This window comes from Takifugu rubripes, chromosome 4, assembly GCF_901000725.2.
Source record: "Takifugu rubripes chromosome 4, fTakRub1.2, whole genome shotgun sequence".
In the NCBI taxonomy this organism is placed as follows: domain Eukaryota; kingdom Metazoa; phylum Chordata; class Actinopteri; order Tetraodontiformes; family Tetraodontidae; genus Takifugu; species Takifugu rubripes.
In genome coordinates, this window is record NC_042288.1 from 2,842,292 (window position 1) to 2,855,778 (window position 13,487).

At 44.0% G+C, this 13,487-nt stretch overlaps 2 protein-coding genes across 3 annotated transcripts; one reads left to right on the plus strand and one right to left on the minus strand.

The window, feature by feature from the left end:
* Positions 1-21: 21 nt before the first annotated feature.
* Positions 22-1,811, plus strand: pcbd1 (pterin-4 alpha-carbinolamine dehydratase/dimerization cofactor of hepatocyte nuclear factor 1 alpha). Its single transcript, XM_003963683.3, has 4 exons — positions 22-175; positions 761-892; positions 981-1,061; positions 1,372-1,811. The coding sequence occupies exons 1-4, from the start codon at positions 173-175 to the stop codon at positions 1,462-1,464; spliced, it is 309 nt and encodes a 102-aa protein (XP_003963732.1). The 5' UTR covers positions 22-172; the 3' UTR covers positions 1,465-1,811.
* Positions 1,812-10,927, minus strand: sgpl1 (sphingosine-1-phosphate lyase 1). 2 transcript variants are annotated; one of them, XM_003963682.3, is made up of 14 exons: positions 10,536-10,927; positions 8,415-8,580; positions 8,160-8,227; positions 7,157-7,304; positions 6,854-6,933; positions 6,592-6,720; positions 6,406-6,494; positions 6,131-6,239; positions 5,953-6,051; positions 5,724-5,870; positions 5,387-5,625; positions 5,007-5,153; positions 4,812-4,932; positions 1,812-4,081 (listed from the first exon to the last, which is right to left on the minus strand). In XM_003963682.3, the coding sequence occupies exons 1-14, from the start codon at positions 10,545-10,547 to the stop codon at positions 3,944-3,946; spliced, it is 1,692 nt and encodes a 563-aa protein (XP_003963731.1). In that variant the 5' UTR covers positions 10,548-10,927; the 3' UTR covers positions 1,812-3,943. The 2 variants fall into 2 exon arrangements, with proteins under 2 accessions (XP_003963731.1, XP_011601233.1); XM_011602931.2 differs by lacking the exon at positions 10,536-10,927 and adding an exon at positions 8,814-8,985.
* Between the last annotated feature and the right edge of the window lie 2,560 nt (positions 10,928-13,487).

A 13,487-nucleotide genomic window follows, 5' to 3' on the forward strand; every position in this document is an offset into this window, starting at 1 on the left:
TATCGGTGAGGATTTCTGCTCAGGCTTCTGGAGGGGCAGCTAAGCGGGGACCTGCCGCTCTTGTGTCAAATGATTCTGCCCCAGCTGCTCTTGCTTGCTGCCACATTAGGTTCTGCCTCTGTGCAACAGGAGGGAGCTGGAAAACCTCTCTGCATGAAAACACTCTGCAAACATGGTGAGTACACAAACCTTGCAGTGTGTTTGTCAGTTAAACACACGCATGTTCCATTCAGTCACTAATGTTTTACTACAAATGTTCAGATAGAGCTTAAATGCATAATTAAGATCATGATTTTGCAGGGATTTTATGTGTGTCTGTGGGTCTGGGTGCTGCCTGGTTGCTTCACTGATAAAGCAGATTAGAGCGTTGCTATGATACCTGTGGATGTCACTGGCTTTGACTGGACATAACCTTCGAGGTTACAAAATATTGTTAGAGTGTAATATTATTATCGGCAGTGACTGCTAGGAGTAGTTGCCAATCTAGTTTGGACTGCAGTGGGCCCCCCTGAGGCTGAATGAGTTAACTTTGGATTCACATGACTTTGTCATGTGTCAACCAAAGGACCAAAAAGGAAAATAAAAAAGGTAGAGGCTCCGCCCCTTTCCCTTCCCCCCCCAGCTACCTTTGAACTGACAGGTTTTTAAGCCAAGTATGCAGCCTCTCATTGTTTCCAGATGGGATCCAATGCAACCAATGGGAGCATGTATTGGTGGAGCTGCCCACTCTCAGACCCGCTGCTCTGCTCTCTCCCATCAGGCCGGTAAAATCCAGAGTCTGACAGAGGAGGAGAGGGCCCATCTGCTGCCCCTGCTACACAACGCTCAGTGGGTGGAGGTCGTGGGCCGAGATGCCATTTACAAAGAATTCATCTTTAAAGACTTCAACCAGGTTCCGTAACATGACAGCATTCAAACCAGGGGACCGGTTGGCCTCAGGCGGCCCCCGTGTGATATGAATGATGTTTTATTCCCTTTAGGCCTTTGGTTTCATGTCCAGAGTAGCCCTACAAGCAGAAAAGATGGACCATCACCCTGAGTGGTTCAATGTCTATAATAAGGTACGAAGCAGCGATATTGACTCATGCAAAGGTAAATGCAAAGAACAGCATCTCCATCCATCTTAAATTTTAATAAAAATGCAGAGATGCTGTCATCATTGAGAAAAAAACACTTGGTTATAAGATTATCATCATCAGTTAGGTTATTATATTCTTAAAAGGCTGTAATTTATTATGTGGTGGTGAATATCATCCTTGCATCACCAGTAGTGAAGGCTGATTGTCTGATTTGGGGTTGAACTCTGACCTTCACATTCTCTAGGTTAACACCTACATCAAAGATTATGTTACGTTAACCTTTATTCTCCAGGTCCAGATCACTCTCAGCACTCACGACTGTGGGGGGTTATCCCAGCGCGATATCACCATGGCTACCTTTATGGATCAGGCGTCACTGATGTGAGCAACATACGGTCTTACAGATCACATCAACAGTGAAGGTCAAATGCTAAAATGTCACTAAATGCTGAGCTTTAGTCATTCCAGAAGTCAGAATGTGAGTTTCATGTCTAAAATGTGGTTGGGTGTGTTTATGTGCTGATGCTTGAACCTGAAACATGAGTTTAATAAAGAGAAAATAAACAACCAGTCGATGTTTACACGTTAAAATCAGTTTGCTGCCTTACAAACTCTTCAGGTTGTTATTGCAATCACCGTTCACAATGTGCCTTACGATGTTAAACCTTACAGTAAATGTTATATTACCACCCGAAAGGTTCCTGTGGTGAATTAAAACTGTCCAGTGATCCATTTTTAGACTGAATGTATTTTATTAAAACAAACAAAACTATGCAGAAGTGGGCAGGGGTCAGAGGGAGCACAACGGAGTGGATTACTGTTTGCTGTGGGTTGTTAGAAAAATGAAGCCCTGAAATGTTGAGACTACATACGATACAATCAGCAAGCTATACTGAAACCTGATGTAAGAGTACTTTTGTCTTCCAGTCTGTCAACACATACACATATAAGTGTGCTGAAAACGCGGTGGACATTGATGATGCTGTTGTTAGAACGCCGATTCCCTGAGGAAGACAAAATCCATGACGTCATGTGGTTAAACTCCTGAAGGCATGTGGGTGAACGCTGTTTCTGCGCGGCGCTTTACGTGTCCTCTGCACTCCCACGTCCTCTACAGTGCGTTGAAACTTTCCTCTATCCGTTTAAAAGATCGTTGATGTTATTTAAAAGTGGCTTCTTGGCCGTTGAATCATCAGAGTTTTAGCAAAAGGAAGTGGTCTCTTGTCAGGATACAGACACGGTGGCACACACAATGACTGTTAAAAATAAGAATCCCACAAATAAAAGAAACAAAAAATTCCGGTAAACACATGTATGAGGCTCAAAAAGGTCACAACACAGACACACACGCACGTTAGGGATTCATTTACACCCAGTGGGCACACAAATGCTTCACTTAGACTACTGAGGCTGAGTTTAATCATTCCAGAGATGGCTCATCTCTTTAGAGCCCTCCGCTTCTTCAGCCTCCTTTGAAGGAACACTTCTATATTGCACAGACATGGGAATAATTGGAGGTACAGCATTTAAACAAGCAAAAACAGGAGAGCACGGAAGACAGTAGTGAAGGTCGTAGTGAAGCCGTTTCACCTCAGCATCAGCCAGACTGAGAACACAAAAGCTTCACCCCCCCCCTCCCAAATAAAAATTCACACTGAGAATTGAATGAAATGGGGAAAACCAGAATGTAATTTCTTGTTTCAATAACTTCATAAATTATTGCAGGTTTAGTAGTGCATGATAGTGTTTTAGAGGAAAGTAACCTCCAATTCACGTCACTTTGATGACATTATTTTTTTGGGTGGATTAGCCCTTTATTCCAGCTGAGACTAAAAACTTATTCATGATGGACATGGCTGCATTGTTATGTGGATGACATTCATGTCAGCTAGAAGCTGAGGTAGATGAAATTAAGACAAAAATGATTTAAACAATGCAACCATGCAGGCAACAGAGCTCAGTTTAAAACCATCTAAAACATCAATCTGCAATGATCTCCAGGAACCAAAGAGACCCGTCTGTTCTACTCTTTAAAAAAAAAAGGAGACATGAGCATTCTCTAAACTTTAACTATGTTTTGCTTATTGATGACGTGACAATGAGTGTCTGGAAAAAATAAAAACCTCCCTGATGCCTCTGGTGACATTCAAAATATAGCTCTCATTTAAAAACTATTTTACTAAGCACAAATGAGCAAACACTTGCACTCATTCTTCAAGCACAGGGTTGGTGGGCTAAGGATGCAGATTAAAAAGCAACAGTTCATCCCTTCAACTTAAATTACAGAAAATGTGCCTCAAACTTGGTTAAAATTGTTTTTAAAAACCAACAACCTTAAACTGCTGTTAAAACTGTTCTGATAAAACAAAAAGTACATTACACCAAGCGCTACAAAATAAAACAGTTAAAATTTCAAGTGATATCTTGCGAACCCCGATGGGTTTATGTCAAGGCAGTGCAGTTATAAATGCTGCCGACAACAGCGACGCAACACGAGGCTAGAGCATTACACCTGGAGCGCCGCTAGAGGGCAGCACCGCATTACTAATAGGCTTTCAGTGGTCAGTGCGGAGAGGAAGAATGAGGCTTCTGCCTGAAATGTTGGACAAGTGTAAAACACAAAGGCATGTGACAGAGGCTGAAGTTGAAATGAAACTTAAGAGATTAAAAAGAGGACAGATTCACTTCAGATCTATAAAAATTAAATAAAAATGCCACAACGTGTTTGGAAACAGTCGTTTGTGTCGGTTTGTGCTTCGATAACGATGATTTCCACATTGGCGTGAGTGATAAGGCAACTGCTATGTAATTAACTTGGAGCTCTGGAGGGGGAGGGGGAGGGGGGGGGCAGGTCTGCTCCCATCTCAGTGGTCTTTACCATTCATGTGGTTGCTGTTTGAATTTACCGCTTCGGTGCTGTACAGACAGTCCAAGAACCCTTGGGAGATCTCCGTCACCAATGATCTGTCGGGGATGGCCTGGGCCATGCCGTAGATCGCTCCCTGAAACAACAGCACCACAAATAGATTAAATACACAGGCTCACCATTTCATATAGATTAGACAGATCCGAGGAGTTCTTTGTTTTTTCTGTTTATTTACACCTGAGGCTAATCAGGTATATTACATTGGGGAACACAATTTTTGTTGAACTGGGTCTGACAGCTGATTTTAACTAATTTTTGGGTACGGAATCTAAAACTGATCTTGGATTTTTTTTATCGTGTCAACCTATATGTAGTTCAAAGTATCCACTATAGGATATTGACATTACTGACCTATTGGGAGCTGCACTCTCTCAATTGTGACTGCACAAACAAGTTGCCATGTAGCTTTAGATGAGTCCAATTGTAACCAGCTGGCAAGTCTGACTACAGCTAATCAGTGGAATTTTGCTTATCTGGAGAGGAAGCTGGAGAGAAAAAAACGACGTGCTCGAAAAAGACTGACTGCAATTTTGGAATCAGCATGCCAGTTTTAGTTTTAATCAGCATAAAAATCTACCTCAACAGAATTTGTTTTCCAAATTGTTCCCTGGTGTTCAATAAAAAAAACCAAACTAAAACCTGAAGCGCAGGTTTGGACACATCAGGATGCTTAGAGGATCTTTCTACAGTAAACTTCCACCATTACCCAGAATGAACTGCAGCAAAGTCTACAGAAAACAAGTAGAGCAGTCACAGGAGCAGCTCCGGTAAATCCAGTATGAGTGTGTTGGAACGAGCTGGCTCACCATTCCAGTGGTCCTCTCTTTGGGGTTCTTCATGATGATGGCAACCTGCTCTTTCACATCACGGATAAAGTGATCAGCAACACCGGGCTGCGTGTGCAGAACTGTGCAACAGATGTGGATGCTGGAAAAGACACTTTTTTACTCCCATAAACTCATAACAATGTTCCAAATATCCAAACGAGCGACAATGCTTACCTGGCTGGGAACTGTAGCGTGTTGAGATTCCAGCCCTTTGACGTCAGCGCATTAGACAGACGGAAAATATCAAAGTCATCTGAGCCCAAAGCCACCACCGAAATCTCTGGATCCCCAAGCACAATCACGCCTTTAATCTTGCGGATTCTGACAATAAAATATACAAAGTTCATTGAGGTATAAAATGATTTTTTACAAAACAGACTGATGTTGGTCAGGCTGGGCTCTATTTGTTGTTTGTATGAATAAAGGCTTGTCCCTAAAAGGTCTCTGACTCCAATTTCTATCTTCAGCTTAACATTTTGCACAATTATAAAGCAGATTGGGGTAACTCTAATGCACTTTTCCTCTTTGCACAGCTCGAGTTTGCTGCGTCTTACTCTGTTTTGATCTTGCGTGCTGTGCTGATGATCTTCTTGGTGGCATCAATGTATCCGTTCTCTCCCATGTGCATCATGGTTGCCCAACAGGCGGCGATGATCCCTCCGGGCCTGGAGCCTGCGACGGAGGGAGAGGCGTAGATTCCTCCCTGCCAGTCTGGCGCTACAAAGTACTGGTAGTGCCGGTACTTTTTCTCACTGTAGAGGATGACTGAGGAACCCTTTGGTGCGTACCCATACTGGAGAACAAGGAGCAAAAGATACAAAGGTTGAAACAATGAAACGCAACAAAATCATGCCCTTGAGGCAGATTTAACTTGTATCAGTCATTCCTTACCTTGTGGGTGTCTGCAGAAATGCTGGTGACGCCTTTCAACCTGAAGTCAAAGGGAGCCAGGGGGTAACCGGCCTTGTCCATGAAAACGATGAGGAACCCTCCCAAACAAGCATCCACGTGCAGTGGGATGTTGTAGCGAACAGCCAGCTGGGGCACAGAGAGGACATGAGATAAAAGTGAGTTTGCAGATCAGAGGGGTAAAAGAATAACACAGGAGCTCCTTCCTCACCTTGGAAACTTCCTCAACTGGATCCATGACTCCGTGTGGAAACTGAGGTGCTGAACACACCAGCATGGCAGTGTTCTTGCCAATGGCTCGTTTCATGGCCTAAATAGTGCAGTTATTACAAGCATATTAAGTGTCTGGGACTCGGTTCAATCCCACCATCGGAGGGCCGCGCTTTTACCTTCACGTCAACTTTCATCGTTTTCTTGTCAAGTGGAATGTGAACAAGCTTCATCCCAAAGTAATGTGCTGCTTTGTCAAAGGCCGCGTGGACACTGACTGGTGCGAGGCTGCAAGAGGGATACGAAGGCAAGATCAGAAATACTGCAGAAAACAGACACCGCTGCAGAGAAAATACATATCAAACACTGAACAATGAAACGGTAAGAACGCCTAGATTTTTAATCAGATCTCAATCCCAAACTCCTAAAACAAGTTGATTAAATCTCCTCTTACATTTCAGGGTATTTGATGCCACGCTCATACGCAATGTCTCTGTAAGCTTTGCAGGCCATCAGAATGCTTTCGGTTCCCCCTGAAGTAACCTGGCAAAAAGTCAGAACGTGGATGGGAGTAAGTCAATCAGTGATGATCTCAGATTTTGCTTCCACGGCGTTTAAGCCAAGGTTTTATGGAACGTACTGTTCCACAGGAGTTCGGTCCACCGTGAAAGAGCGTGCAGGCCATTCTCACGACCTCTGCCTCCATCTTTCTCACACCAGGGAAAATGTCCGGGTGAAGTGGATTGCTCCAGGCAAAATCCCCATAAACCTGAGGCAAATATCAGTGTAATCCTAAGAGCAATAACAACGACTAGATCTACACTTTTTAGGGATGTGCTGACAAAAATGAGTACAAAAATGTTCCATCCGTTGATGTTGGAATGTGCTGAAATGATACCAACCTTCACCAACAGATCTGTCAGGGCTTTATCTCCCCAGTACACGGCACCTGAGACGCATCCCTTCTCCCACTGCACCTCGTCTGCAGCAACACAGGGTGACATTAGGGACATGGACACACCGCGTATCCCGAAAAAACGGCACAAATCAGCACCATCAAGAGCAAACACATCGGGTTAATCGATAGCTTGATCCTGAGGCCGGCCTCGAAATTTTGTAGCACAATCAACGGAATAATGACAAATAAAGTATTCTAAATGTTCTTTACTGTTACATATGATGAAGAGGAGAATTCCAGGACTTACTCAGAGTCTCATACTCTCTGATTTTGTCCAGGACTTGGCTCTGAGAGAGCCCTTTGGAGGGTAACTGTTTGGTGTAACTCATCCCTTCCTTTAGAGTGCACAGACTGGCAGACATGTCTTCCAAAGCCTTGTTGAGCTGACTCTGAATCTTAAAAAAAAAAAAGAGAGGAAAAGCAGTCTTTAATACTCTAAAGAACTCTTGAATTGAGCAGATCTTAGCAGCCACACCAACCCCAACACTTTTTTAAATGTGAAAAGACAAAAATCCTCAATTCTACAGAAAATGATGACTTGACACCGACAGGTTTTTACTAAAGTTCTCATTTTCAAACAGAATCCAGCAACCTTCAACTATTGGAAATGGGCTGCTTTTTCATCAAAACTGAAATACTTTAACGACGGGAAAGACTGAATATCAAACCGTAGGAAACATGCTCAAAATAAATACTGATGTGGATTGTGACAAATGAACCGACAATGAATGCAACAGATGAGAGGTCAAAACACTGCGTTCCTCCACTTTCTCTATAAAGTGGAGGAATTTCAAAACATCCCATAGAGAGATGTAACAGTGAGATGTTAACAAGGGAAGCAAGAATTTATAGGCATGCTCTGATGGGATTTGAGGGCCAATTTCTTTTTTGGGGGGCTGCTGCCGCTGTGTTGTTATTCATATTCTTTATGTAACTGAGTCAAAGCTATCAGATCCAACATGGTCTACCATAAGAGGCTGCTAAAGCCTTAAACTCTTTCAAAGCACAACAGTGACTTTGTTCTGTCAGGACTTTACGAAGATTCTTCATAAATCCTTAGAGCAAGCTGTTGTGACCAAAAGTAACCCACTGGTATCAACAGTGTATGATGTTAAGTGTGCCAAAGGTCTGGCTCCCGCCCCCATTCGTGCTTGTGTTCAGTCATCCGAGAGTGACTCATAAGAGTCAGACAAGAAAGTCAGTGCACATCAGCTGGAAAAAGGAGGAACACAGTCACCACTGGTACTTACTGCCCCCCCGATGAAGGGTATTTTTCTGATGATCCGAAAGACCTGCTTCTTGATTCGGGACGTGAGACCTATTGGCCAACAGAGAAGCAGCTGCTGCGGTCAAAGCTTGCGCACATTTAAACACACTAAACATCAAAAGGAAATGATTTGGAAATGAGCCACGATGAGAACATTACACAACCCTTTAGATCTTTTTAAAGGCCAGTCTTGTGTGTTAGTGTCCCTCCTGTGATTCAGATGGATGTGAATGCTCACTTTCTTGCTGGAAGAGGAATCTTTTAATCCAGACAGAAACCAGAGTGATGATGACGGTCGCTCCGATGATCTGCAGCGGCTCCAGGTCTGCGCAGTGCGCGTTGACCTGACGCCTGCCCTCCTCCAAGTACAGGAGGACCATCTCCTTATACACCTGCAAGGCACTCTGCACACACAGACACATATTTTTAATAAGTCTGGAGCTCACAGAACACTTTCAGGTAGTTAGACTTTGAGTTGTAATGCTATTAACCTAAACTAAACAACAAGATGATTCAAATAAATCTATGTGCTAAAATAATATGTTGGAGAAACAGGGTTCTTCTGCAACAGACAGCAAAAACTTCATAAAATTTGAATTAAGAATTCTCAAAAAAAACCACAATTTGAAGTACTCACATCAGCAGACATTGTCAGAGTTTGAAACACACCAATAACGCCCGCAGTTATTCGAATGACAAGTCACTTTGTTTTCCAGGTGTGGGAGAAACCGTGTGACAAGTATCAGAAGACTCCTCCCAGCTCCCAAATCGCAACTAGCAAAGCAAGCAGGGCCTTTTGCAATCACTCTCAAAAAGAAAAGACGGATGACCACAGAGACCTATAAAGGCGACTTCCCATTTTTCTAGGTTACAATAAAAAGATATAGTTTTGAATCTGAATTTATAAACTGGTAAGAGCACGCTGGAACTAAAATGGCTTTGAATGTGCAGTTTCACAAGTGCTGCAATGATATCTCGCCATTATCTGTCTTCAGCTGTGCTTTTACAACACAAAAGACATATGAGGCAATCTGATAGCTTGCTTATCCTCCTCCAATTACAAGGAGAATAGCTTACGTTTCCGAAAACAATCTCTTAAGTAATTCCAGAATGCCTTGTCTGGAGCACAATAGGGTTCTATTTTCTTTGTCAGCTAGAAAGGGCCAAGTCAGCCTAAAATTCAAACATATTCTAGGTCAATTGCCGCAGAAAGCAGCCGTCATACCTGCATGTTCAGGCCACATGCACACATACAGGTTAAGCAAGACTGGCAACACAGGCTACACGTGTTGCAAGTGAAAATAAGACAGCAGCATGTTTTATTTGAATTTTTGCGGTACTCGTGCACCTGCTGGGAGAGATTAACCCGTCTAATCTAAAGTTTGTACAGAGATCTCGCTGTTATTCGACATGTTTTCACGCTACATGCCTGCCTCCTGTGCCAAACCAGTCCGAGCTATATTTGCCTCAGGAAAACTTAATACAGAGTTCACACAAAGACCCTCAGAAGCAGCATTGTCTAACTTGCTGCTGATCAAGGGACGCCCATTCCTTTGCTCCCTGGTTCGCACAACGTCAGGCTTTTCTGTTAGTCAGAGCTTTTGTTGTCTCAGAAGGGAGGTCGTGTTCTCATGTTTTGGTGGAAATGTACTGGGCCTGAGGCACAAAGCAGCTCCTGGATAAATCAAGGGAAGCAGACATCACCAAGGCTGGTAATAAAGGAGTCATTACACCTGAACTGTCTTGTCTCTAATGCTTTATGGAGCCTCTGGCCAACATGTCCACACAATGACAAATTCATTTGCTTGAAATTCTTCTTTCTTTCACTTCACTGCTGTCAGTTGTTGCTCTGACAACCGGTGGAAGTTTCACACATCTGCAGTCACACAATTCTGTCCCATAAAGAAATCCCCGAGTCGCTGTTGGTCCCAAACGCTTTGTTTGAACTTCCTGCGGTTTTATCCTGGACAGGATCTCTAATTATACACAGATGGCTCTACAAGTAACAATAGAAAGGAACTGAAATGTATATAACCAGGCTTGCGATTAAAGAGAACTGTTGTATTGAGAAATATTATGTTACAGACGCAGACTATGATTTCGTGTTAAAAGTCGGGGGGTACAAATATAGGTTGATAGCTCATTTTGCAATCTGTAAGATAAAGCTAAGATAACGGCAGTCATTGTCATCCACGTTGGCTGTGGACTTGGTGCACAGAGCAACAAAAGTATGATCATTCACAATATGTTATCTAGCATGATAAACAAGCCCTTTATCATCTTCGGTCATCTTGTAGCAACACTGTCCTGAACATGTGCACTAATTTCTAGAAGGACGCCGAAGTGAAGCGACACTCACCCAGTAATCCATGCTTTCGGGAGAAACTCCGACTAAAAGCCGGTGTTGTTGAGAGCTACTCGGGGAAAGTCACCTCCAGCAACCAGCGTTGAGCGCTCCGCTCACATCTACATGCTACAATCAAACACAACAACAGCTAATCGTGATTCAGGAAGTAGCCGACAGACCGCAACTGCGCGTGGCCGACGAACGCGTAGATCTCAAAACGCAGTGGATGGGTCATCGAAACGATTGTTTGTCCTCCGAGTGTTTTATAAATCTGCTCAACAAAGCAGGGAGTCGCACGCCTCGACTTCCACTGCAGGTTAGAAAAGAAATGATTCTGCCTCCATATGTTGGTATAAAATAAGAAATAGTTATGTTTTTAATATTAACTGACTAATCGAGCAACGGGCAAATCTTTCCCAAGTTGTGGTTCCGGTGTGCTGTCGAATTACGCTACCTATCGAAATTTGCTATTTTGTGGTTCTGCGCATGCGCAATAACTAAGGATGCAGCTGTATATTTGTGCTCCGAGCATTTCCAGTGGTAATATGCTCCCTCTAGCATATTGGTTAAAAGACATCATACATGCTGGCAATAATCTAAAGGGGGCAGTTTGGTAAATATTGATTTTATACAATATGGATGGATTGTGTACTGGAAGCATTATTTGATGGGATGCTGTTAGACTATCAGAATATGCTGCACCTAAATATTGATTAAAAAAATAGAAGGAAACCACGCAAGGTTCTTTTTTATAGGGTAACAGCATGAATAGATGTAGCACAATTTGACAAAGCAGCAGGACAAATATATCAGTTAAAGCACAGGTAGCAAATTTCGACAGAACACAGGCTTCACAAGTTCTTTGAATTTCCACGTAAAAAAAACTTTGGTGTCAGAACACCTTGAAAGCACTGCTGAGGTACCCTTGAGCAATGTGCCTATCCCACAAATGCTCTCATAGGGCCCTGTGATGAGCTCGTGATTTTTCCAGGGCGGCCCCAGACTACACCCATATTTGCTACCTCCCCATGGCCCCCAAAAGGCTAGAAAGCAGACAAAGAAAAAGAAAAACCTTCCCCAAAACTGAAATTTAATAAAAGAGCAAAGGTAATAATGATCCATCCATCCATCTTCTCCTGCTTATCCAGTACTGGGTCGGAGGGACAGCAGTATGTCTCCAGGCCACCTCCAGGTTTAGCAGCGGCTCTATCGTGAGCTCCTCCAGGGTGCCAGAGCTTCTCATTGTGTCTCTAGGGGTGCCTCTGCGGGTGGGGCACACTTATTTTGGCCACCTGTATCCGGCATCTGGTCATGACTCAAGGTTTGTGATTCAAAGTTCATGACCAGAGGTGAAGGTGGGAATGTATACTTGACTGGTAAATGGAGAGCTTCACCTTTGGGCTCAGCTCCTTCTTTAGCATGACAGACTGATTCAATGATGGCATCACAGCAGTTGCTGCTCTGATCCTGAGGCAGGGCCTCTCCCCTGATCTGGAGGGAGCAAGCCACCTTGTTCTGGCTGAGAACCATGGCCTGGGAGTTGGATGTGGCGATTCTCATTGCAGCTGCTTCACACTGTAACCTGCCCCAGTGCATGCTGAAGGTCCCAGCCTGAAGGAGTCAGCAAGACAACATCATATGCAAAAAGCAGTGAAATCCATGATTCCCAAACCGGAATACCTCAAGCGCCTGGGTGCTTCTAGAAATGATGTCCAGTAAAATACAGAACTGGTGACAAAGGCCAGCCCTGCCTGCCAGATTGCATATGCACTGGGAACAGCTCTTACTTTGGGCCGGCAATGTGGACTTTAGCCTTTAGCAGAGGGCCTCCGACCCCACACTCCTGAGGCACCTCACACAGGATACCAGGGAAAACACCCCGAGGATCACCACTCCGGCCTGTCAAATCAGAGACACGGTCCCCAAATGCCATGAGATAATGCAGAGGCATGTCAGCCAAGACAACCCCGCAACATCCAGAGAGTTCAGGTACTCATGGATCTAATCCACCCCCAGTGCCTCGCCAATACCTCAGCGACTTCAGCTTGAGTGATTAACGAATCAGCCTCTCATCATCTGGTTCCTCTGTGAAAGGAGCATCAGCAGGATCAAAGAGTTCCTCGAAGTATACCATCCACGATGTCCTGACGATGTCCCCAGATGAGGTCAACGGCTCCCCACTTCTATTGTAAAGTGTTGGTGGGCTACTGCTCATCCCTCCTGTGTCCCTCCACAGCCTCCCCTAACTTTTCCCAGGCCCGAAGTTTGGCTACCATGACTGCTCGCTCTGCCACATGTTCAGCTGGCCGGTACCTGTCAGCCTCAGAAGTCCCCCAAGCCAACTCAGCTCGATTAGACCTCTTCTTCAGCTTGACAGCATCCCTGACTTCCAGTGTCTACCACCGGGTTCGGGGAGTGCCACCGTGACCTATACTGGAGACCTGACAGCTCCAAACTGTGCCACCAATGGAGGTGGAAAACATGGTCCACTTGGACTTAATGTCCCCGGCCTCCCTCAGAATCAGGTCAAAGTTCTCTTGGAGGTGGTAGTTGAAGACCTTCCTGTCGGAGAGTTCCATCACCTGTTCTCAACACACCCTTACAATAGGTTTGGGTCATTCAGGTCTTTCCTTCTTCTTACCCTGCCAGCAAATCCAACTTAACACCAGATCAGTTGACAGCTCAGCCCATCTCTTCACTTGAGTGTCCAAGTTTTATGGCCAGAGGTCAGATGACACTAACAAAATCAATCATTGCCCTCTGGCCTAGAGTGTCCCATAAAAAAACAAAATAAAGAAATTGTGTGTAACCCTAACCCTACATGTGTGTGCTTGCTTTTGTGTTAAAAGTGTATTTCATGCTGTGGGCAGGACTCATGATCACCATTTAGTGAAACTATGTCAAATTCTACATACATTTTCTGGCACTTAATATATCACAATCTGACCATAACATCGATAGGAT